Genomic DNA, 26,576 nt, shown 5'->3' on the forward strand with positions numbered 1-26,576 from the left:
TCATTTTTGTGGCTCGCTGGGTGAACTTTAATGTTCTGACTTAAGCAGAACACGAGCCGTTTTGCATTTCTAAGATTCTGACATATTTAAGGTGATTTGAGACATTGAGTTTTGGTATGAGCTGGATAACGTCCCCGGAGCCATACTGCCGTCACTGATCCAGTATGACGTGGAAATGTTCCAGAACTTTGAAGGTCTTCTCTTAAAGAGACGCTCTCTGGATAGCAATATTTCAAAACCTCTGGATATGGAAGTTACTTAAAGCATCTTGAAATGAGCTGTTAGTCAGATAGGATCTTCTGGAATGCGCTCTGTGCATTTATTCATTTCACAATAAACTGGATTGATCCAGAACCCGTACTGTAGTTTAATGCCTGTTCAATGGTTCTGCCTGAAGATTACTGACCTTCACACTGAAGCAAAGTCATACGTTTTGTAAAGAGTACATTTAATGTCTATTTGTTCATATATACTCATATTATGCACTAAATTCAATGGAGAAATCTGCATAATGAGCTAAAAATACCCCAAACGCCGATCTTGTTACTGGTTCAGTCCAATTCTGATCAAACAGACCAATTTCTGGTCCCAGAACTGTAAGTTTGACTCCCCTGCTCTTTGAAAACAGCCAACAACTTGAATAAATCACTGGAAATGGTTCATTAGTCTTTCTCATGCAAACGATGTCACAGGCACAGTGCCGAGAAAGGCACACCTGAGGTTGGCTAAAGAGCACCTTAACACTCCACAACGCTAAGGAAATAATGTTTTGTGAACTCAAATTCATTTGTTTGGAAAAAAACACAGCATAAGATGACATCAGCTCATTAAAAACTCAACAACGGGGTAAAGCACGGCGAAGGCAGCATCATTATGAGGGAAGCTGCTGCCATCAAGAGGGAAGTGAATCCCCGGGTCGTCCTACACCATAATGTCAGGGAGCTTATTGAGGATGTTGAGCTAAAGTTGTGGCTTAGGGAAATGGATTTCACGTAGACAGCACTTTCCAACTGCTTGAGCAGAACCAGACCACTTTACCAATGATGCAGGTGGAGAGTGGACCAGTTTATTAGCCTTTGATTCAGACGTTCCAAAGGATTCATGTTCTTCTTGGTGCCACTGTATGTTGAGTTATGTAGGGCTGGACCCGAACATGGACCACACATCCGGTCGGCTTGGTGAATAATTAAGTTTAATATCCGAATATTGGAAACACTTGATTTCTCTGTAGAAAATATTCATGGCCAGAGAATTTATTTATATTTTATTTATTTTGCGAGCAGCCACCTTTCCTCCCTTTCTCCTCATCACCTCCTCACATATTTCAGGCACAGATATTTCCTGTCTTTCCAACATATCCTGTCCTTTCCTGCAGGAAAGACAGGATGTTTTTACTAGGACTAGTTGTTAAAATGTGATTCATCAAGGGATTTTAACAACTGGTCCGAGTGAGAACATCCTGTCCTTCCAGCACTATTCAGAGACGTAGAAAGGAGCACGGAAAGTGACGGAGCTCCCAAACAAAAGCCTGAAGCTGAGACGCCGACCAGGGAATTCAGACGCTTCTTATGAATGGAAGGTCACGGGCAGGAGTGGGTGTGGTTCTGCAGGAGTGGGTGTGGTTCTGCAGGAGTGGGTGTGGTTCTGTGGGTGTGGGTGTTTTGCAGGAGAGAAGTCGGCCATCAGGCTTTGTGCATTAGTTTGCAACACGATGGAACAATAATGCTGACGGTGCGTAACGACTGGTGATGATCCTCCATGTTTCCTGCTCTTACTTGTAGCTCATGATAAAAGGTGGGGACTGTCGGTGACGGCGTGACGCCTCCACCCTGAATCCTAGAATTCAGCTCAGAATGCTGATGCTGGTCAGGAACTGAGGTTCCTGCCAAACTTGTGGTGGTTGTGTGTGTGAACGCTCCTTTAACAGCTCCTCTCCCGTTTCCTGTCTTTTCTCCTCCTGACTTCAAACTTCATCAACCATATTAATTATTTTTTTAATGGCATCAGCAGAAGGTTCCTCAGCTTTGACCATGAAAGCAGCGATGCTGCTGCTGCTCTCTTGTACCAATGCTGACAGAGCGTAGACCCAGAGGGCTTGTATCACCTGATGTTTTCTGTTTTGTGGCTGTGGGACTTTGGAGGCTCGTTGGTATTAAAGCTGCTGCATGCAGAGAGTTGAAGTGCTGATCCACTCTGCTGACCGCTCTGGTCTGCTGCAGATCAAGTATGGGTCGGCAATATCAAACTAACCTGTTCAGTCCAGTCAGAGTTCAGCTGAAGCTCTTCCTGCTGCAGCTCAGGTTGGTTCTTAGTTTAATGCTGACTCACTGCTGGATGACGGGGGTTTGGAGGGTGGTGGAACAGAAATCTGTGGACGTCTGAGCGGAGCAGCATTAACGTGATTAAGTCAGATGCTCTCAGACTCCAGCTTCGACTACGGTGTGGGATGAGGATTAAAAAGGTAGAGCAGCACTTGTCATTCCCACAAATTCCACTTTATTTCACCTTGATGTGCAGCTAATGGGCGCCGCCGGCCAGACAGCTGGCTCCGCCTACTGAGGACCCCGTACTAGACAGTCGATATACTAGACCGTCGATTAGGGATTGGGGCTGATCTGATCCAGTTCGGGTTCTGATACCAACGGAATTCACAGATCGGAAATTTCCGATCCAACCTGCAGAGATTTCTGATCCATGATCCTCGTCTGCTTCACTGTAACTGAAATGATCCACAGTGTTTCCCTGCTGCTGCTCTGCTCGCTGGCTGCAAACTGTGGACTGGATTTCCTGAAGGGAGGCGGGTCTCAATGAGACCAGGAGGAATGAGTCAGGGAATCCATTCCACAGTTTGCAGCCAGCGAGCAGGCTAGGGAAGTAGCACTGTGCTATCCAACTTTTAATGTCAACATGTTGCTGTTTGGACGGATTTTACACTCAAAACACCACAAAGCAACAAAGCAACGTGGATGTTAGCAAAGCAACACAGCAACATGATGTTAGCAATGCAACACAGCAACGTGGACGTTAGGGTTAGTAGCACAGCGAGGCGGCGCTCTGCAGCCAGATGTCAGCGTTTTCAAACTCCAGCTCTCGGAGGAGAACAGCACTGACATCAAAACAATGAGCAGCAGCTCCTCCAGGCTGTCAGGAGGCGATTCACACCTCCGTGAAGCTGCGTCCTACTCCACGCTAAACTCCCTGAAAATAGTCCCAATGGTTGGAGCTGCGTTAGAGCTGGAAACATTGTGTTGCTGCTGCCTTGCTCAAGAATTTCCCCAGGGATTAATAAAGTCATTCTGAGCTTTTAAAGATAGAACTAGTTTATTATGAGATGATGACGTCATGCAGACCCCCACATTGTCCACATGGAACACAAATACTTTGTACTGCTTCCTTTTCTGACCTGATACTAACCTCAAGTTGTCTTTTGAGAGAGTACATGTATACATTAGTACATTTCATACTTTACTGTAGAGAGGAGTTTATTACAGCCTCATATAAAGTCAATAATAATGATAATAATAATAAAGCATACAGAGCTCTGGTGTCAGAACAGTATCTGCATTGGCAGATATACAAATTCAGGTATCGGGATCGAATTAGAAGTGAAAAAACTTGGATCGGTGCTTCCCTACTGTCGATATACTAGACCGGGGGCCAGCAACCTTTAACACTCAAAGAGCCATTTGGACCCGTGTCCCACTGAACACAACACACCGGGAGCCGCACCGCATGTTGCATCAGAAAGTCTGTTTCTGGTTCTGTTTCTTTAAGTCAGAGATCAGAGGTGAAGAACACTCCTCCACCCAATCCTCCACTCTTCTAGTCGCAGTATTATCAGACAGTTACCAAGATCATTCCCATCATTCCTGCCACATTCCTGACATTCTTAATGTGACCTAATGCATCTGAAGATAGTTCTGGAATGGGCCTGACATTCCTCATATTCCTGGAACATCTGTTTGGCTCCAGTCACAGATCAACTGAAGCTGGTATGGGTCGGTAATATAAACTAACCTGTTCAGTCACAGATCAACTGAAGCTTTTTCACGCTGCAGCTCAGGTTGTTTCTTTGTTTAATCTTGACTTTACTTCGCGGGTCGTGAAATTGAAATCCGTGGACGTCCGAGCAGAGCAGCTTTGACGTAATGACGTCAGACACGCACAGACTCTGGCTCCGACTACGGTGTGGGATGAGGTCCAAACTAGTTCGAGCAGCACATTTTTCCCCACAGATCCTACTTTATTCCACCTTGATGAGCAGCTCATGGGCCGGCGCCGGCCAGACCGGTGGCTCCTGGGCCGCCTATTGAGGACCCCTGTCCTTCACCAACATGAACTAAAGTCTTTCCAGCAAAACATTCTTTAAAAAAGACATAATTTCATTGTTTCATTTCTGGGAGTTTTCTTTTAGAACTGAAATTTAAAGTAACGCTAAAAGCAGACTTTTTCAGAGTAAATGTATTCTGTATAGTACTTGGAAATAAGAGTCAGGCCTTTAAGCAGATTTTCATCATGCAGAGGATTGCATCATAATAAACTAATACCATTAAAAAAATACCACTTTTTAACAGAGCATGGCCACTTACAGATGCTGATATTTACATTTCCGTCCTGTTTTCCTAATGTGGCGTTGCCACTTTACCAAATTATAATCATAGTGTCGAACATTTGAAAGAATCTAACTTGCAGTTTCTCACCACAAATGAACATGTATTGCATTCACCATTATTCACTATAATTCACTGTAACTCACCTTAACTCACAGAACAGTTGGGGACGTTATGGTTTTTGTTTTTTCACTCTTGCTTCCTTGATTTTGTTACTTCTGACGTCTCTCCTGTTTCCTTCCAGCACAATTCACTCAATGTCGTGAAATACTGAATAGTCAGTGTGGGAAACTTAAAAAAAAAAAGTATTGATTCTGGATTTTGCAATTCCTTTTGTGCAAGAACTTTTTCTTCGACTCAATCGTCTCAGCCCTATTTCCCACGACTTTGGTCATAAATAGTCATTTCTGGTGGAAAGATTATTTTGTAGCGCAGACTTATTCCCAAAATATTGTTGTAATACCGTTTTTAATGGGTCATGAGAAGAGGAAAGTTATTTTGACCATGTTTCAGCACATCTTCAAACCCAAGTACTCGATACTGAATTAAAAAGGCTTTGACATAAGAGGTGCTCCATTATCATTTTAGCCATTAGACAGTTTTGTTGCCCTCCCTGGTCTATAAGGCAGCGGATCATTATTGTGTGGCCATATATGCTAGAACGTAGCATTTTCCACAAGTACTGGTGGCATTGCTAGGAAAAACAGCATCCCCTTCACGTGATCACGAAAGTACAATCCGCATAATCCAATTGCATTATTTGCAGATTTACTTTGGTTCTTGTAAATCTCCTGAGATTTACTCGTCCTGCGCTGACGGGCTGCTCTGCTGAGAGGCTCGTAGTGATGAGGTATCAGGTGTGGTGGTGTCTGAGCATTCATGAGAGTAAAAGTACTCCTGCACAGTATCAGACCACTTTCCTCATTAATGTTAGTCTCATTTATGATTCAAATGCTCCTGAAGACACCCATTCAACTGTTGCCAGAAGCTTGTAAGAATGTATGTAGAGGAGTTTCACACTTCCCTCCACAAAGTCTGGATCATCTCTGTCTGCAGGGTTCCCTCAAAACAAGTCTGGTATTGTACGAGTCTGCTTGAACGTCCATTTATAGCTTTCTAAATTGTTTTCAGAATCGCTTCTTTCGCAATCAGTGAGACTTGTAATTATTTCTCCCAAAGCCTGCCTGCAAAAAGGCACCTGCTTCTGGCTGGTACGTGACAAATGAATAATAGCAGGAGGTTTGGTAACCCAGGCCGAGAGGCCTTGAAGCACTGTGGTGAGTTGTGAGGGGGCGTCTCACCAGCAACTCTCACCTGACGGAGGAGAGAGCTTCAGATCCACATACTGGAATTCTGTGTAGGAACACTGATTTCTTGACACCTTTCTGAAACGAGAGATGAATGTGTATATTTGTGGGATATGTATTGAAAACTCTCTTGTATTTGGTCCCGTTTCTGAAAGCTGTAGGAAGCAGGAGCCTGAGCAGACTTCGGCGGAGCTGGGACGGACTGGAGGTTACAGAGCTTTCAGTCCAGTCTGGAAGGCTCCGAGCTAGCGCAGCCCGGGACTTTTAATGTCTAATATGAAATGCAGAGTGAAGGGCTGTGGAGAGCAGAGGTTGTGAAGGTCACACGTCCTCACGCTGTTCCGGGACTGAGCTTCCTCCTCTCCTGTCACACAGCCGCTGGCTTTCAGCTCCTCTTCACGTCCAGAGGCCTCGCTCAGGTGGAGGTCAGGTTTCTGTGGAGGAAAGTCCTTAACAGTCAGCAGTCTGTGGTCTTTCCTGGTCTTTAAGTAGCTCTTCAAAGCTGTGAGAAGTCATTAACCAGCTGCAGTGTCAATTCAGCGAGTTTCTGGCCCGGAGGAGCGGAGATGCGTGGAGTCCTCTTTGTCTGTACCCTGAAGCTCATTAATGGCTTCTTATTGCCACTGGCAAGCAGTTTAAACTTCTCCAGTTATGGAAAAGGACAGCTGTGCATCGTTTAAACTCTAAAAGTACTCCCTACCTTTTCAAAGCATTTCATTTTCCATGTGTTTCCCAGTGATATATGAATCCTGGCCAGCTGGTGTTCAGTCAAAAGCCTTGTGGAAAGAGAATAAAGAGTTTATTTCTAAACATAGCTGTTAAAAAACACCACGTTATATAAGTTATAGCAACCAGCAGGAAATGAGAAGAACATCCAGAGTACATTTAAATTTAGATGAAAATAGTGACTGCGTTGGAAATATTATAATTGCAACACCTAAAATCTGATCTGCAGTTTCAAAGATTGTTCTTTTTACCCAATAAAATCCAAATGAACTATGATCCACTTTGTCTTCGGTGTACAGCATCAATTATTTCATTCCATCACAACCCCAGTGCTCTCGCCAGTGCATGTCAGCGTGTGTGTACAGTGTGAAAGACCGATTCACCTGCAGCCTTTGCTCCGGCGATCATAACAAACACACATGCTGCATCGCAGCGTACCTCCAGGTGAAATCCATGACTGACTGCAGGTCAGATTGTTCTGCTCGACTCTCGCATTCCTCCACATTCTGCGAGGCTGAGCGTGGCGTTTTATCTACACTCTCACACGCTCCAGCTCGCTAATGGCTGTCAGTCATATTTGAATCATGTTTAGGATGTAGCCTCGCTACCGTGTGAGCACATGGCTCATTAGCATGTAGCACGTAGCACGTATCGAAGTTACGCGATGCACCTGACGGCGTCACTCAGAGCTGTCGGTTTAAAACCTGCAATAAAACCAGAAACAAACCTTCTCTTCAAATCCTGAAACACTTGTTCATAAATAAATAACTATATCATTATTTTTCATTTGTACCTTAGATTAAAAACCACATGTCAACATTTTCAGAATCGGAATCAGAATTCCTTTATTGTCATTGTTCTTCGGAAGCACAACAAAATTAAAATAGCAGCTCTCATGAGGGACAGTGTAAACAACAGAAAGTGCAAAGATAATTTGTGCAAATGCCAGAAAAACTGTAAAACTGCAAGAAAAAATAGAATAGTGCAGACATATAAACTTTAAGTAGCTGTCCAGTCCCCAGGGGGTCTTTACAAGACGGGGGGATAAAAGGGGGATTTTGCACTCGACCTGTTCGTTAAAGTGATTTTATTCATTGTCAGTTCAGTATTGCTGTGAATATCCATCTTTTGAAATACTCTACATGAACTTAATAAAATTGAATTGCATCTGCTTTTGAGTATATAGAAATTCAATGTTCTAACTTGGGCTGAACGATTAATTGCATTTGCGATAATATCACGATATGATAAAACGGGATTTTCTAATCGCAAGGGCTGCGATTTGACCGCTCACGTGATCTGGTCACGTGACAACTTGCGCTTCCTGCGCGTGTCCTCTGCCCACCTTGCCCGAACGGGCTCGTGGTTTTTAGGGATGGAGCCGATCCGATCCGGGATCGGGTTCTGATACCAACGCAATTCACGGATCGGAAATTCACACCTTTGTTTTGATTCAATTTTCTATTCTTTTTTTCTCAATGCACTCAAAAATGACTGCAGACATCATGGAGTATATTTTTGAAAGTGCAACTTTATAGCTGTAATTGTCCTCACAGTCAAAATGCATATAAACAATCCAGTGTTTCCTTGAGGATTTTTTTTAGCAGCGAGTTCAGACTGTCCTGAGCATTATGTACTACTAAATACTACATTGTGTACTACTAAATACTACATTGTGACGTCTTAAATTGTAGGACTGGTTGATATTAGAGGAACCAAACACCAAAATAATATGTTATGGAAAAAACATACTTATTTAAAAGCACATAACTGCACCAATATAAAGATGTATACCATATATATATATATATACAAAGAGGAATACAAAATTTTACTTCAGAAGCCACATACAGTCCAGTTTCATCTTGAGTGGCTGGACTGGTAAAATATTGCTATAATAACAATATTTCAAACAATTAGTACTAAAAATGACAACAACCTCAACATAAAGTCAATTCAAATGAAACGATCTGCTGTAAAATACAGTGAAATGTAAAAAAATAGTCCTAAAAATCCTATATACATATATATACATATCTATATATACATATATATATATATCCCACTTGCTTGTGGGGCTGATTGGAGCTTGATGCGGACGGTTTTGGTCCACGAGCTTCATGTTTGACTGGAGTAAACTTCACAGCAGCGCCCCCTGCTGGAGGCTGTCCTTAATTAAGGTGCGTTAACAGTTAAAACCCCCGTGTTCGACTATTTGTCTGCTCTTACCGGGTCCCTGGTCCAAGGTTCTACTGAACACATAAGTTAGACGGCTTTCAGCAAAGTGGGCACAATTTTTTCGTCCATCTTTTTCGAAGCTTGACCGTCCAAATGACATCCAGAGGCCTTAAACTGTAGTGAAATAGAGCTGCTGCTACTTAAATTGGCTTCAGCAGCAAAACTACTGCCTGTGTTCAGGCTGCTCCCCCGATCCCTCCAATTTGCACAATGAAAATCGATTTTAGCTACAAATTCGATAAATCGATGAAATCAATTTTTTTGCTCAGCCCTAATTTTGACCTTCATAATCTGTTCAGCAGCTTTCAGAGAGACTTAAGTAGATTTTCATGAAATATGTAAGATTTCTTCCAGGTCCTCTTATCATCTTGCTCTTGTACAAACTTTGGCTCGAACGGTTTGAAATTGCCAGAAAACCTTCATTATGAAGTCGGCCTTTGACCCCCAACACCCTCAGAACTTTCAGCTGAGATCATTTCTACTCGTCGTCCCTGGAACTTTATCGTGGTTCTGCTTTGTTCCGACTCTCCCTGACGGCCAAACCTGCGGCGGTGAGGTTATTTATGAGGTTGCTTTAATGAACCGTAGTAATGAGTACCTGTGTGGAGCGATCAGGCCTCCTGTAAGCATTGTGTCGGTCTAATAGATTCAGATAAACCAGTTTCCACACAACAGGTCTGGTCTCTGGCGGCCGAGCAGCAGCTGCATAAACAGCTTGACGTGAGACCGCGAGGCTGCCTCTGTGGAAAATACATGATCCCTCACTTCTCCTCTTCCTCATCGGCTGCTGGGAGCCATTATTGCTTCTTCCTCTGGGCCTGCGGAGAAAAGGGAGGCGCCTCGAAAGTGCCGCCACTCAGAACCTGAGGCAGAGAGAAGCATTGTTGGAGGCGCTGTGCGTCTTGTTATCCCGACACCTTTAAACAGCTTCCACATCCAGTTCCCTATACGGGTGAAACTGAAGGTCTTTGTTTGATTTCATTGAAGCCTGTTGAACTCCAGTTAATGTTTGACTTTCTGTGCACATCAATACATCGTTTCCCCTTGAAAAGAAGAAGAAGTGATGAAGCTCTCAGTGCAGTCTTTGTTCTGAATGGGAACAGTGCAGGCTATGCTGCTGTCACTCTGACCAGCCTGTGTCTGATAATATTGTCCATAAAATGAGTTTGCCAGTGTATTGAAAGTATTTAATAGGAGTTCTGGACCTTGCCATTTTTGGACCAAGGTCCAGAACGGTTGGATCTCAATGTGGCGGCAGTGAAAAGATGGCATGAAGACTTAAATAATGACAAGAAGTACAAGAACAATTAAAAAAAAAAATTCTTGTTTAATGCAATTCTTATCTCAAATCCTGTCTCCTCTCTGTGTCTGTGCAGCCCTCGGGGCAGAAATGAGCAAAAACAGTTCAACTTTTCGTCGAAACTGTTAACATTTAAAGTCTGGAGCTTTCACACTTTGTCAGGTCACTATGAAGGTCTGTTTTGACTGTGTGGTGGGCTGCTTGTGGCATCTCAAATCCAATAACATTCTGTCACAATGTTAATACATTTTTTTATGTACTTGCCCCAGACTAGTTATTTGGACACTTATAAATCGACTCAAACAAGTTTTCATTCATGTAAAAAGAGCTTTAGGGGTAAAACTCTTTAAAACATGAAGCTTAATTTCGGTTTCTTTAATGTTTATTCACTATGACACAAACTTTTTGGCCATAAAATATTCTTTGCCATTCTATGTTTGACTGTGCAAATTACTGCACGTTTTACAGTTGCATTTTAGTTGTAACTTGACACACAACCGTTGGGATTGCCGTCGCTCATCCACAATAGTACCCAGGAGCAGCCGTCTGCCTTCCAGTCGTCTCAGGGCTTCGAACCTGCAAGTTGAAATGATTTGATGTTGGTTAAAAACAGAGTTGTGTTATCCAGTCCGAACGTTCCCAGTCAAATAAACACAGAACCGGTAAAGTTGTTGGATATGTTGAGCCAGAAAAGAAAGGTAGGATTTAAGGTAGTCCTGAAGGAAAAACGCTCCAAATGACCTAATAAAGCGGCTTTTATTTGTTAGTTGTTGCGGCTGCATGTTGTATATAGACTATCCCACCTCAGCTGTACTAAGAGGAAAGATTCCTGCAAACTGGAAACGACGATGTACTGAACTTGAGCAACTAATAAGATTTTGGCGAATCCCCTGCCAGCAGAGTGGGCGCAAGTTGAGAATCTGCTGTTTATGTGGGCAGGATGCAGTGTTTCAATAAGAATTACATGAAGAAAAGAAGTTGGATTTACTGAATCAAGCATGAGAGAATTAGTTTGGCGATCAGACTCTGGTAATAGTGAGAATCACAGAGAATAACTGGGGTTTAAAATCTAGATGTGAGAGGCAGACTGCTGCAGGTAATGAGGAACTGACTGACTGACGCTGAGACGGTGATGGGAGGGAGGAAGACATATGAACTGTTGAAAAGCAAACTGACACATTCTGTTGAAACGTAAAGGACGAGGAGCAGAACCGAGTGACTGGAGAGGTTCAGGTCGCTGCACATATGGTTGCTACCATGAGATCAATGTGAATTTGACAGCATTAGGAAGAGGAGGTGGCAAAGAAATTAGAGTAGCCATGATACACATTTCATTTATAAGAACAAAATGTTCCTGATCACTGAATCCATACTGTACAAGAGGACGTTGGATTATTGACTAACTCTTGGCTAATGTAGTGCCAAGCCACCCTATAGGACTCACATTATGCAAAATTCCCTTCCTAAAGGTTCTCCAGCAGTACTAATCGTCCCCATACCTGGACTGACGCCCCAGAAGTGAAGACAGTCTGTCCTCTCTCTCCCTGGCTTGTTTCAGGTTTTAAAAAGTGTGTTGCTCCAAGCAGCCAATCAGAAATCAAACCCTATATAGTGTCATCCGGGGTTTAGCCAATCCCAATCAAGGTAGGCCCTCCCTTTGACTCCTCCCACAATTAGGCAGCTCTGCTCTGGCACATGGCACCACGAGAGGAAGTACTTCCGCCTCTTCCCAAGATGGGCATGTGTGGGCGGAGCCAGTCCAGCTCACACAGACACAGCAGATTCTGAATGTAGCTCCTATGATCCAATATTCAAATGAGGGAAATCAAGGAGGAGCTAGAAACTTAGAATACTGAAGGTTTCTGGACCGACCAGACCAGGAGGAGGAGGAGAACAGGAGAAGTTTAAGACAAGACATCTGACTACACCTAAAACTAAAAGTCCTAGAAAAGTTAATCTGCCCAGCTTGTATTGCATTGACATGATAAATAGGCTTTTTTATTTGCAAATTGTACCAGAGCTGACAAAGTTCACTTCAGCCCTAATTGACAGCAGGCCAGGCTGGAGGTCATGATAGAAGCCAGGTCCTCAGGAGGGATTTATGGCCACTTCAGACGATGTGTCATCACATTGTTGGTATCACCTATCCCACATGGTCATAAATAATGTGATTAACAGCAGGATCGTCCAATCCTATATCTACTAAATTAAACAGTGTCACTAGAATAGAATAGAATGCATTTTATTGTCACTTGTACTAGGTACAGTGAGATTAAAAACAACTCCAGTGACAGTGCAGCAGTTAAAAAGAGCAGAATATAGTGCGAGAAGGAGGGTGGGGGTTGTAGGGGGTAAGGTGCACGGTCCAGACCTGTGAACAGTACACAGTGTATTTACAGGAAATAAATAAAGAAAACTATAAAAATTATATTGCACATTATGGGGTAATCTGTAAAGTCAGTGCATACGAGAGTTCACAGTGGTTATGGCTTTGGGGAAAAAACTGTTTTTAGAAAAGCTTTTAGTTGTAAATTAGGGTCTTTTCTCCTCGGAGTGTACAGGTACAAAAGCGATGCATGAAAGTGTTGGACTCATAGTGACAGCATGAGCAATTCTTTTTTCAGACGCTCTATGACACAACTTTTTTTTTTTTTTAGCAAATTCATAGATATCGGTGGGAATCCCACTTGGTTACCTTTTGAAATCTCTTCAGGTAATTTGGTAATATCAGTTCTGCTTTAATAAAAGATAATCGAGTTTTGTTGACCGTTATGCTGTGCCTCTAATCCAGACCAAAGCTGAAGACGGTTTCAGAAGTGATGCTCATTAGATGCTTCATGAAACCTGGTGTCATTATTACTTTGCTAAGTGTACATGTCTCCCCTGGCAGCGACTTTGCATTTTATAGAAAAGTTTTTGAGTTTATGGCACAAGCAACTGGTATTGTTATCCGAGGGGGAGACTGGCGCATTAGACTTAATTCCAAGTTTGACTCGTCAAAATGCTACTCTCGAAACTCTTTACAAAAGAAAATTAAAATACTAATGTCAGACCTGGGTATTATAGATATTTGGAAGAACCTCTACCCAACAAGCCGAGATTATACTCATTATTCACATTCGCATTCAGTGTAATCCAGGATTGATTATTTCTTTATTTTCAAAAGAGATCGCCACCGAATACAAAACGCTGATATCAGAAATATTGACCTGTCAGACCATGCCTATATCTTTTTAACACTAGAAATTAATAATTAACCAAAGAATACTCTCTGGAAATTGAACACAAGCGTGTTAAATGAGTTGCACTTTACCAAATTAATTAAAGCAGACATTACAATTTTTCTTAAATAAAACTTAAATGGAGAAGTCAGTCCACAAATTGTTTGGGATGAATTAAAAGCATGTATGGGAGGTAAAATTATATATATTATATTTTGTTCGCACAAAAAGAAAGCCAGGCAATCTTAATTACAGGAATTAAATAAAGAATTAAAAGAGATTGAGACAAAACACAAGAAAGATTTGAATCCTGAGCTTAACATGAAATTTAAAATTTTAAGAAGTAGGATAAACGCAATGTATCAGCTCGAAATACCGAAGTTGGTGATTTACACAAAACAAAGATATTATGAATCAGGTCCCAAATTTGCTAAATTACTTGCAAGTGAATTACAAAAACAACAAGCAGATAATACTATATATAAAATAAAAGATCCAATTTCTAAAATTTGTGTGTATAATAAGCAGCATTAAATTCAACATATTGTTATAAACAGTTATACACACAACCATATTTACATAATGAACAACAGCTTAATAATTTTTTGAAATCTCTTAATGTACCTTCTTTGTCTGAAAATCTAAATAAAATCCTTATGGCGGAAACGAAAGAGATTTGTTATCGGCAATATCAAAGCTAAAGGCAAACAAATCTCCTGGCCCAGACGGCTTTCCCACCGAATGGTATAAAAAGTTAAGAAATGAGTTCTCACCGTTTCTATTAAAAATCTTAAATCTGGCATTAGAATTCGGGAAAACCCCACCATCATGGAAACAAGCCACAATCTCCGTAATTCTGAAAGGAGGAAAAGAGCCGGCCCCCGGCGAGCTCAGTTGGTAGAGCACGAGACTCTCAGTCTCAAGGTAGAGGGTTCATGTCCCACGCCGGGCGCCACCTTCCCGTGGGCTCTCCACCTGCAGGAAGGTTCTTAATGGGTACAATGTGATCTGGGTGACGGTGCTCAGGATGGATGGAAGGAAGGAAAAGAGCCACTTAGGTGTGGCTCCTTTTGGGTGCTTTCAATTCGCACCACAAGTCCTTTTGTTGCCAGTCTAACTAAAGAAAGACACATGAGTCAGGTTTCTTAAAAATTAATCTTCAGACTATATTGAAGTGCAGTAAGCAAGCAATAATCACAATTTACAGAATTCTGGGTCCTGGTTCCTACTCTAAACCGAGCGAGGTGAACAGCGAGCAGTTCACGGGAAGAAAGTTGGTTCTCTAAATTTTTTCTGACAACTTCTGCTGCTTATCTCTTGTCTGATCCTGCTCCAGATGTATGTCTCTTAACACTTCTGATAATGCTGGCTGGCACTGTCCTCCTCTCTGAGCACTGTTACAACTGCTATCAGCCCGTTCCACTCTAGCCCTTACTTCTCTAACCTTCCATTCATCCTCATATGTGTGTACAGCCTTACCTTGGGGTAGATGCTTGGTGTCAGGAGGTATTGTCGGGTAAAGAGTGTTACCTGGCTGTGTCTCCATCAACTGCGCACTGCCTGGGCGTTGAAGTGGAAGCCCAGGCTCTTCCTCTTTGATCATGAAACTTCCGTCTATGTCCATTTTACCTGAAATCTGTAACACCGGGGCTTGGAAGAACGGATTAGTGGAAGAGTAGGGTGGAGGCGTTTCGTGCTCCAGCTCAGACCATTGGGGACCCTTGAATGTTTTTTTTAGTCCTGTCGGCTTTGTTCTTAGTCGAGTCATTTTTTCTGTCAGTAATAACTTTTGTCTGCATCGTTGCAGCCTGCGCTAACCGCAGACAGAAGCCCAGTCCGACTTCCAACACTTCCTTCTGCTTTCGTGCTTTTCTCTGAAGGCCTGTTCATACTCCATAAGAACAAGAATAAAGTTCGGCAGTGCGGGGTCCTGTTGAACAAAATGACGTCATTTCCTTCGGCCAGCTCCTTCTGGCCGAACAAATTTGTTTCGGCTGTACCAACCATCCTGCTGAACTCTGTAGGAGCCGCACTGCCGAAACTTCTGCACTGCCGAAACTTCTGCACTGCCGTGTGCTGCGCATGCGTGTTCTAGTTCGCTCATGACTATTGATAATATTTTAATCATATTTAGCTTGTAACAGCGCTACTGTACGAGCGCCACAGCTCGTTAAAATGTCGGAGTGTAGGCTGACGTGATGCACCTGAACGCATCACGAACAGCTGTCAGCTCCTGCAGTTAAAACTGACAAAAACTTTTTTATAACTGAAAAAGTTCAGAGAAATGTATTTCTGAAAGCACTGGAGGCCAGAAATAAACTGTGCTGTTGAAAAGTTTAAACGCCGCTTCACAGACTTGTGCCTGCTGCGAGGGGGCGTGGCCTGCGAGTTCGGCAGCTTCTTATGGGAGTATGAACAGTCCTGCCGAAAAAGCTTTTTGTTTCGGCAGCTGGGTGACGTCACTGCCAAATTTTCTTCTTGTTCTTATGGGTTCAAAAGGGAGGATGCAGGGGTCTTTAGTCAACAGTCGTCCTTTCTCAATGTCTTGGTCCAAATCTTTTATTCGCACGTTTGAAAAAGCAATCAATTGTTTTAATGCGACAACAACATCCATCCGAAATTTATCATTTGGAAATTTTCCTTTTTTCTGCAGTCTGCCAATTAAATCTTTTGCCACTGTCAAACTCTTCTCTTTCTCTCTGTCCGTGCCAATTACTGCACTCCTGTAAAATGGCCATATTCTCAACAATTGCACTCCAACCGGTTCAACATCCTCATTACCATCACCGTATATATCCAAATGATACTCCTCAATTTCCCGTTCAAATCCACCTTCCATCTTCAGCGGTCTATCGCTGACCCACTTTTATCACGTAACACAATCCTTCAATAAACTTCCAAAAATCCTTTCTCAACACGCCACAATTATTTCAACACAACAGTTTTAAGACAACAGTTTTAACAAAATTATTTCAACGCAACAGTTTTAACACAACAGTTTTAACACAACAGTTTTAATAGATATACTAAGCCCGGGTCTCCCTGAGACCTCTATTTGGGCTAGTCTTCTGACCACTGGGCCGCCAATAGGCTCCTCAGTCGCAATCAGGAAATTATTCGCAAAACTATTTATCTCACATTGATATTTCTTCCTTAACGCACACAAAACACTTAATTAAGGACTTCCACGAACTCATTCCACCCTTAATTTGAATTCACATCCAAATCTGATATTTTTGTCTTATAGGAACAGGTAATGTCTCACCTTTCGTCTTTCAGCCGGCTGGGGTGGAATTCAGTTGCACAGAACGTCCCTCTGACTCAGTCCTTCAACTGACATCCTGTTCGTGACGCCAATTTTTGGGTGCTTTTTAATTCGCACCACAAGTCCTTTTGTTGCCAGTCTAACTAAAGAAAGACACATGAGTCAGGTTTCTTAAAAATTAATCTTCAGACTATATTGAAGTGCTGTAAGCAAGCACTAATCACAATTTACAGAATTCTGGGTCCTGATTCCTACTCTAAACCGAGCGCAGTTCACAGGAAGAAAGACGTGTCTGCCTATGCAAAATGTGTATGTATGCATTCATCTGCTCGCAGGCAGGACGGTCCAAATGGTGAGTCACGGAGTCACCGCAGGGTTACCTGTGGTTGCAGGATGTCACGAAGCCAGCCTGGGGTCAAGGGGTTACTTGAGCGAGGTCATCAAGAGGAACCAGTTGTGACGGGTTTCCTCAGATTGTAGTCTAGGTTTCGATCTCCCCACTCAAGTTCCTGTTTCACAGGCTTTGTCTCCTACAAACACTGAGATAAGCACATTTTACAGGCAGCATCCTGCAACCATGATCACTGCATCTAAAGTTGTTTATCATTAAAGTGTGTGAATTGGCTGCAGACTGGTTCTGTGTCCCACAAGTACGTTCAATGTATCTGTTCTTCTCAATATTTCAAAATACAAATTTGAAGAAAAAAACAAGAACCAATCAGAGGCCACCTTTCAAAAGGTTTAGACCACGTGGTATCAATTGACCAATCACGTTGCTCGTTACTGGGCATAATACAAACCGGAAGTCAGTTGTGCGTCATGTACACGAGCCAATAATTTGCTATATTTTGTCCAAAAAATATGAATTTAGGCAAAAGCAGACCGTGACAAATAGTGATGGACATGATAGACATATTTTAAAGGCTTTGAGCAACACATCCACTAGTTTTTCGGCCGTCTTTTCTGAAAATTTACCGTCCAAATGACGGCTGGACGACTCGCTGCCTAAAACCATGGAGTCCACTAAGTTTGGTTCGGTGTGAAACTCCCCGGACTCTGATCCGGATCTAACAAGTGAACTCTGGACCACTTGAAAACGCCGGTCTTGGTTCAATTGCAAGTAAACTGAGGTCGATACACGGACAGTGGGAATCCTTCAGGGACGGTCAGAGGACTTTCCAGCAGGCGGAGCGAGAGGACAGGAGGTAGAGCGCAGCGCTGCAAAAAGTAGTTCTCATTACTTTCCTCCCAAGTTATAACTCCGAACGGTAACTGGGAGGCCTGGTTTTTTACTGTGTTTCACTTACCGTATAGTTCCCAATAGAAGTGCACCGCCAAATAGAAGCGCACCCCCTTTTCTCGTAGAAAGAACAAACCTCACTCCAAGATATATTATGATATATGCAAAAATGCAGAAACAGTCAATTTTTTTTTTCTTATTCTCGTGGGGTCACAGGGTGGTGTCAGCCCGCGGATGGAAGGCAGGTTGAGGGTCGTCGACTCTGGATATGCGCCAGGCCCCTCCACCGGCCATTTTATTCTCAACACATCTTTCAGTACGCCACAGCAAATCTAGATATTCGCGCATGTGCAGTTAGCACAACTACTTCCGTGTCAACAAATGGACAAAGGTACATGTAATTACCGTATTTTACAGAATGTTTTAACCTGCGCTCACATGTTCCCAATAAACGCCAACGTAAGCTACGCTGTAGCCACAGCTGCCCTGGGGCATGCCAACGACCCCTCCGACCACCACCACCAACATTCATGCACCCATTCATACGAGGCAATGTGGGTAAAGTGCCTTGCACAACGACAATGACTTTTTGATAGAGTGGGATTCGAACCGCCAACCCCCCAATTATTGGACGACCGACTCCACGACTGAGCCACGTAACGATGGTGTCCAGCATTAATGTCACTGAGTAAAAAGTATATATATTTTCTTCTGAATGTAACAAAGTAAAAGTGAAAGTTGTATTATATGTAATCATTCAAGTAAAGTACAGATACTTCCTAAAATTGTAGTACTGTAAGGAAGTATTTTTCCTCTATTCCTTTACACCACTGATTGTGGGTAGCAGTCAAAGAAAGCTATGAGCTGAAGAAGCAGAAAGAAAAAGTTGTAAAATATCTTGGGGGCAAATGTGGAGTAGTGAGAAAAAAGTGTTGAAGAAGACAGGAAGAAGTATTGAGGAAGAAGTAGAGAGTAAAAATTATTGAGAAAGTAGAGAGGAAGAGGAGAGGAAGAAGTAGTGAGGAAGAATAGTTGAGGGTCTCCAGCCTTTTTTAAGATGAGAGCTACTTTCCATCCATCCATCCATCCTTTCAGCCATCCGTCTTATCCGTTTGCGGGTGGTGGGGTGGCAGTCTGAACACCGTCACCCAGATCACATTGCACCATGTGGCAGAGAGGTGATTAACCCCTGATGGGAATCAGGTGCTCTGCCTCACCTCTCTGCCCATAAAGGAGCCGCCAGACACTCGGGGTGACAGGAGGAGACGCACTGTGTGTGTGTGTGTGTGTGTGTGTGTGTGTGTGTGTGTGTGTGTGTGTGTGTGTGTGTGTGTGTGTGTGTGTGTGTGTGTGTGTGTGTGTGTGTGTGTGTGTGTGTGTGTGTGTGTGTGTGTGTGTGTGTGTGTGTGTGTGTGTGTGTGTGTGTGTGTGTGTGTGTGTGTGTGTGTGTGTGTGTGTGTGTGTGTGTGTGTGTGTGTGTGTGTGTGTGTGTGTGTGTGTGTGGTGATCGTTTGGGTGACGTTTTGAGTTCCTTTAATAAAAAGGAACTATGGTTTGGGGAAGCTCTGACTCCGTGTCTCTGTGGGGGAACCCGGCGGTGGCAGACTCCACTGCTACACACCGATTAAGAACCTTCCCTGCGGGTGGTGAGCCCACGGGAACGAGCTACTTTCAAATAATAAAACAAGTGGCGAGCTACTCCTCGTCACCTTAATTCTTTTTGGTTGCCGGGTAAATATTTAGCATTATTTACTTCCTTTTAATGAGATGTTTGACACCAGGGCTTTAGAACTTGGTGTGTATCCTGAGAGGTTCACTCTCATGAGACCAGTTGGGAACTTTGACTGGATAAAGTTCAAGTCAGAAAAGGCAGATTCACAAAGATATGTCGAGCCAAACAGAGGAGCACGTTTCATGGCTCCTGTGCAGATGTTGGGGAACTTCTTTCCATCCACAAGTTTCCAGAAATCTTCCGCAGCCTTGTGACTTCAGCTGGATATCATTTTGCAGACTGCTCGTCACCGCTCTCCAACTCTACTGCTCTTGGAGGAGAGACTAGTTATTATTTCAGTTCAAATAAAATCCTTGGTTTGTAAGTTCAGTCTGTTTCCTGGTTGCTTCCTGTTCCACCCCCCTGGAACATGAAGGGGTTTGAATTCAATGTGACACAGGGCTCCAGGCTCACAAAGTCTGTGAATCTGTCCTCAAACTCCTGACCCAGCCTGGTCCAGAGGTCTGTGTATTTCAGGATGTCCATGGCCCCAGAGTTTCTTCCAGCATTTTGTACACAGAGAAGTGCTGCCTTGCTCCTTGTCTTCACTTGTTGGAGTACCAGGACCAGCTTTGCCTTGAAAGCTTTGACAGCACAGATCATATCACTGATTGTTTTCCTCTTACCTTGCAATTCGCAGTTCAGGTCATTTAATTTCTCTGTGACTTCTGTGAGAAATGCCAGGTCCAGTAGCCATACAGTGTCAGACAGTAGAGCTGTGTCCTCATCTCTTGCTTCCATGAAAGCTTTGACTTCAGACAGAAGTGTTAAAAACCGAGGCAGGATTTTTCCTCTGCTCAGCCATCTGATCTATGTCTGCAGCAAAAGATCCCCATGTTCTGATGATGGTTCGTCCCAAAAACACTTGAAACGTCGATGTTGTTTGGCCTTTGCTCAAATAGGATTTCTAATCTTTATGACAGGTGTCATGTTATGGTCAAACCTCATGACCTTGGCACAAATGGCCTGTTGGTGGAGAATACAATGATAATTCAGAAATTTAGGATCTGCTGTGTAGTTTGCTATGAAGCCATCATCCTCGCTGCCATCGCTGGACAGCCAGCAGCTGTTATTGACACCAATTCTTCTAATGACACATTTTTGTCGCTAAAGCAGTTCTTCACTGCGTTATAGATATCCAGGCCTCTGGTTGTTGTTTTCAAAGGTAGCAATGTGAGGAATTCCTATTCAAACACCATTCTTATGAATTCTGCCAACTCAGCAGCGTTGCTTCAGTCCGTTGATTCATCACACTGAATTGAAAACCATCAGCAGGTCCTATGTCCTGATCCAACTGTCCCTTTGCGTCCTCTGAGAACGCAGAAACTCTCCTCGCCATTGACTTGTGCCTAACTGCTCCTCTGATATAGCCGACAGAATTTCAGGGCCATTTTTGTGATCCTTGTATAAAGTATCAGTAAGAAGAGTCATTGCATAATAACCTGATAGAGTTCACTCAGTTCTTTGTATTTTGTTTCTTTTTCTTTTATTATTGTTTTACATTTTCAATTTGGTTGGCAAGCTACTTATTTAGGGCTGAATAAGTGTTACCTGTTGCAGACCCCTGAAGTAGAGCAAGGTGTTCATTGATTTATGGTCTGAAAACTGTTTATCGACTACCCATTAGCCACCGGTTAATTAGTCAAAGGGGCGGGATTTCTGTTTTGGGTCCGGACCAATCAACGAGCCAGGTTTCTTCTTTGTCATGCCTTTCTTCCTTTCTTCAGTGTTTGTTCCTGGCGATAGCGCCCCCCAAAGGAACAGCTGCGTCCAGGCGGTTTATCTGCTCTCGATAATACAGTGTGAAAGAAAGCAAACCAAAGGAAGAAGTGAACATTGTCACCTCTCCTCCAATCAAAGCCAGTCCTGGACTATCCAGGTGTGAACGTAGCCTAAAGGCCCCTTCATACTCCATTTTTGAAGCCAAAAGAACAAGAAGAAAGTCGGGCAGTGACGTCCGAAAAAACAGGAGAGTTCAGGAGACAGGAGAAGCTGTCGAGCTGGTAGGCCACGCCCCCTCACAGCAGGCCACGCCCCCTCACAGCAGCCACACGTCTGTGAAGCAGCATTTTAACTTTTCAACTGCAGCTTATTTCTCCCTTCAATGTTTTCAGAAACACATTTCTCTGAACTGTTTCAGTAATAAAAGAGAAAGTTTGTGTCCGAGCCGCCATGTTGGTCTGGTTTTAACTGCAGGAGCTCAGTGATGCGTTCAGGGGCATCACGTAACTCCGCCCTCCAACATTTCAACGAGCTTTGGGGCTGTACAGTAGCGACGTTACAAGCTAAACATGATTAAAATATGACTGATAGTTATCAGAGCGCTGGAACACATGAGCAGCACACGGCAGAGCAGAAGTTTCAGCAGAGCAGCTCCTACACCGTTCAGCCAGGACGGTTTGGTACAGCTGAAACTAATGGCCGAACGAAATGACGTCATTGGAATTGGCCTTTAGACTCTCGGCACTAAAATTACCACGTTTTGAGCTCGGTAAACTTTAGATTTATATCTCCTGTACATGGTGCCGCTACCAAGCTGAACTTGACCCCCCCCCCGCTACAACACCGTCCATCTCAGTCATGGTTTCTGTTTGTTTCTGCTTTGGATTCAGGAATTCTGAAGAATTAATTCTCACATAGTTTGAAAACTCCTTATCCTTACAGTGTTTTTGGGAACTTGCTTAAGTTTGCGTTTCTAAGTGACCAAATCCTACGTTTAAAAAAGAGAGCTTTCCCCAGAATTCACTTTCATTCAGCCAAACTTGTGAATTGTGGGAACAACGTAATGAAGCCGTTGTCCAGGGGGAGAGCTCGTTTATTTAAAACATCTCATTGGTAGAGAAAGCTCACGTCACTCTGGATTAAACAAAAGGAATCGTGTCCCGGGTGGTTTGTCTGTCAGGTCACTGATGACTTTAGAACCAGCAGACACTGATTCCTGCAGTGCTGTTGGTTCTGCCTTAATGTGGTTTCATGATTCACTGCAGGTTTACACAATTATTAGCTGTTGACTTGGTGATTAAATCATCATATTGATGGTTAAAATTCCTACGTACTAGAAAACTTTATGTTGTCAGTTTTACTTTTCCTGATATTTTCTATTTTGATGGACCGATATGTTCAGTTTGTTGAGTTTGAGGCGTTTGTCACACATCTAGGTTCACTGCCAGTTGGCTCTCAGCCAATGTGGAGATGCCTCTGCAGCATGTTGCTGTTGGCAGGATCACGTGATGCAGCCAGATTTGAGGGAATCGTGGGGTTTGTGAGGACCCTGTCAGGTCAATGCCTTTTACACATTTTATTAGCATGTGAAGAGGCTGTCCACTGGCCCAGTCAGCATCAGAGTATCTTTTAGATTCTGACTTGTAAGTTAAAGAAAGAATAGGGTTTTCTTAGGAGCACTTATATACTGCATTTAAATAGGAGAGAAATTATTTCCTCAATGAACTCAATAAAGTATCTTTATTTGATGAATTCAACTATGTCTGAATGTATGTCTCTCTCTCCTCTCAGAGCAACTTAACCAGGTCAGCTGGACGTGGCCATATATCCTGTTTTGCCCCGTATCCGACTGGTTTAATCAGTCCATGCTGTTCAGCCAAGTTAAGCTCGCCTGTACTCGACCAACTCCAGTTGAGCTGATTCAGTTTGCTTTGAGACAACTTCAAGGAGTTATGGATTTTTAAAGGATTTACCACATGAACATTTGGGATATCCATCAACTTCTATTTATCCCTGATGTTGTGTTTTGTCTCATTCCAGGTGGCAACACAGCATGATAACATCTGTCCACGCTCCATCGTCTCCAGTGGGCAGATCGCCAGGACGAGTTCCCACCATGCAATGTGTGTAGAGGACGGTCGGTGGAGCAGTGATCCCAGGCGGGATGCTTTTGACAGCCAGTCGGAATGACTCTGCTGGACTTGTGGCTGTCGCGCTCCATCCCCATGTGCCTGCTCCTCCAGAGCCTTGTCCTCATGGCCCTGTGCTTCCCCTCGGCCAGCATGTGTCCAAAGGGCTGCATCTGCTTACGCGACCCCCACCTCCATGGCCTCAACGTCACCTGCAGTCAGTCTCGCCTCAAGGAGATTCCCCCCAGCCTCCCGGTGGACACAGTCTTGCTGAGGTTGGACCACAACCAGATCGGTGCCGTGCCGGATCTGGCCTTCCATGGACTCAGGCTGTTGAGGGAGCTCAACCTCTCTTACAATGCGGTGGAAACTTTAGGGGAAGGAGCTTTCAGTGGCATCGAAGGGACTCTACAGGTGCTGGACCTTTCCCACAACCGCATCACTAGCGTACACAGGGATGCCTTTGCTCGGCTAAAGGCCCGCGTCATCGTGGACGACAACCCCTGGCATTGTGACTGCGCCCCCCAGCAGGCCATTGGTGGAATGGCGCACAATCACGAGGCCGCAACACGTGTCCTCTGCCGGAGTTCGGAGCTCCTTGACCAAGAGGGACGACCCTTCTTGGCTGTGGATACTGACCTCTGTAACCTGACCAAAAGGACCACTGACTACGCCATGCTGGTGACCATGTTCGGCTGGTTTGCCATGGTCATATCGTACGTGGTGTATTATGTGCGTCAGAACCAGGAGGACGCCAGGCGCCACCTGGAGTACCTCAAGTCTCTCCCCAGCAAACCCAAGAAACCCGACGAGGCTGACGACATTAGCACAGTTGTCTGACGGTCCGAAACTAATGAACGGCAAGATGTTGATGTAACAGGACCCACGTTTCTAGTGTTTACTCTCTCAAACTTTTGGTGTTGTGAGCATCAAAATCTTTGTATTTTGATGTTTTTTGTCCACTGTCCTCGCCAGGGTCTGTTCATGAGATAAGAGATGACAAAATATGGCCACAAAAACATTGTCTTTTTTTACGATAAAGTACTGAAGCAGTTTTGAAAATTTTGATCTCAGGTTTAATTATTACATTGTTATTGGATTTTTTCAGATGAAAATTTGGAATATTAGAAAAGAATATTTTTAAGGCTTAACAAAGCTCTTATTTTAGAATCTCAAAACTCACAAAGAGAAATATATAGTGTATACAAATTTCTAAACTCTTGAATCAGATTGTTTGCTTTTTACTCACCCTATATAATCAAAATTTAAAGCCCAGAATCTACATTTACTTTAGTTGACATTTACTACAGACCTTTTTTAATCTATGGCATGCTAAAAGAGATTATTTAATGTATACAGGGTGTAATACTGCTTGGGATGAGAGTGCACACATCTCATATAACATGATCAATCTTATGCTTGTGCATTTGGTGGCCTGCCCTTTAATCCTCTTAAAGGGCAGTGTTTGGACCATTTGAACCAGGGTTGTTTCCATACATACTTTTATTTCCATTGCGTTGCCAGTTATCAAATGGACTTGCGTTATTCATTGCAAATGTAGCATCGTCACTGGAATTCTGAAAGTTTCTTCCACCTGATGGTCTCACCAGGCTACAACTCAGCCCAGCTGATGGAGGACAACAATATCTCTATTATAATAGAGCACTGCTCAACACAATGAAGAAATAACAGTTTTCTTCTGAAGAAACCTGTAGATTGTTGGGACAAACGCGCCACACTGGAGTGCGACAGGAATATGTCCCCCTGGGTTCTCACGGCGGTGGCCTAATTGGATGTCTGAGTCGGATCGCTGTCGACATTAATCTGTGTTGCAAACTGGAAATGATGATGGGTGTTTGAATCAAACCAAACTACAGATATTTTTAGTATTTCTGGAGCCTCATTGCTGTGAATTAAAAAAAAAGAACTAAAAAGATGAAACAAGGCTTGGAACAAACTGAACGATCGTGAAAAGTTAAAGTACTTTTAATTTGAAGAAGGGGACCAGAGATGTCTGGGCTCCTTTGCTGGATACTGCCGCTGCCACACCAGACGGACTCAGCCGGGAAGAAGAGGCTGGACTGTCAGAAAAACTCCTCATTGGGCTGAATGCTCATGACTGCCTTTTCAAAACTGCCCTTAAATCTCTTAAAACGTGTTTTTACTGACAATTCTAGGTTTTTTATTTGAAAGTATTTCTGTATTATATTAGAGATCTTACTAAAAACATAAAATGTTCATTTTAGGAGAAGGCAATCAACTCCAAACATTTCCTGCAGCCCTATCAATTACAAATGCACAACCCAGAGCATGCAGTATTTTGTCAAGAACTACTAATGTATTGTGGAGGATTTTCCAACGATGATGTTTTAATAATTAGATTTTTACATAGAAAAGAAAAACATGATTCTTTCTCTAGAATCTGAAGCACACCTGAGAAACTGCCCATGGCCTCTATTTTAAACGTAAATGCCTTCAAATGTTCACAAATGTGCTTCACTCCCCCAGTTTTCAAATTAAATGTCACATTTTGGCTAATTGGACACCAGAGTGGAGTCCACATCATCTCTTCAGGACTCCCAAGAAAAAGTATTGGGATCGGAATCCATTGTACCTACATTCTTTAATACTCGTATTTTGCTAGAATGTCAAATTACTGGTGCCATTTTCCACTGATTGATCATGAAACATAGAATTGTTGTTGAAATGACAAAATAAATCGTTGCTAATTCACTCCTTTACATTGATGCATGCCTCTTCAAGTTGACTGCAGCAGGATTACACCAGAACGCTCCTCTCAAGAGTTTCCCTCCTGGTTTCAGAACGTCTTTCTCTTCTATTAATTATCTTCTAAAATAAGAAGAAGAATCAAAGTGGTCAGAACCCGACGTTCCAGCTCTCGCTTTCTCACAAGGTTTTAGCTGTCCAGAGGGGATTAAGAGTTTAGTCTGTTCTTCTCACTACTTTATTACTTTTGCCCCAAATCAGCCCCCCTGTAGTGCCGGGGGGGCAAACATAAGAGGTGGGGGGCAAAACCAGCCGGCAAG

At 43.2% G+C, this 26,576-nt stretch overlaps 1 protein-coding gene across 1 annotated transcript in view; it reads left to right on the forward strand.

Moving 5' to 3' along the window:
• Positions 1–26,269, forward strand: part of lrrc3b (leucine rich repeat containing 3B) — a 38,498-nt gene extending 12,229 nt beyond the window's left edge. Inside the window, exon 2 of the mRNA XM_080485720.1 lies at positions 23,441–26,269. Within this exon, the coding sequence (XP_080341846.1) occupies positions 23,587–24,369 (783 nt within the window). The 5' untranslated portion in view covers positions 23,441–23,586 and the 3' untranslated portion in view covers positions 24,370–26,269. The remainder of the gene's footprint in view (positions 1–23,440) is intronic.
• The last annotated feature ends 307 nt before the right edge of the window (positions 26,270–26,576 follow it).

This window comes from Lipophrys pholis, assembly GCF_963383615.2.
Source record: "Lipophrys pholis genome assembly, chromosome: 17".
In the NCBI taxonomy this organism is placed as follows: Eukaryota; Metazoa; Chordata; class Actinopteri; order Blenniiformes; family Blenniidae; genus Lipophrys; species Lipophrys pholis.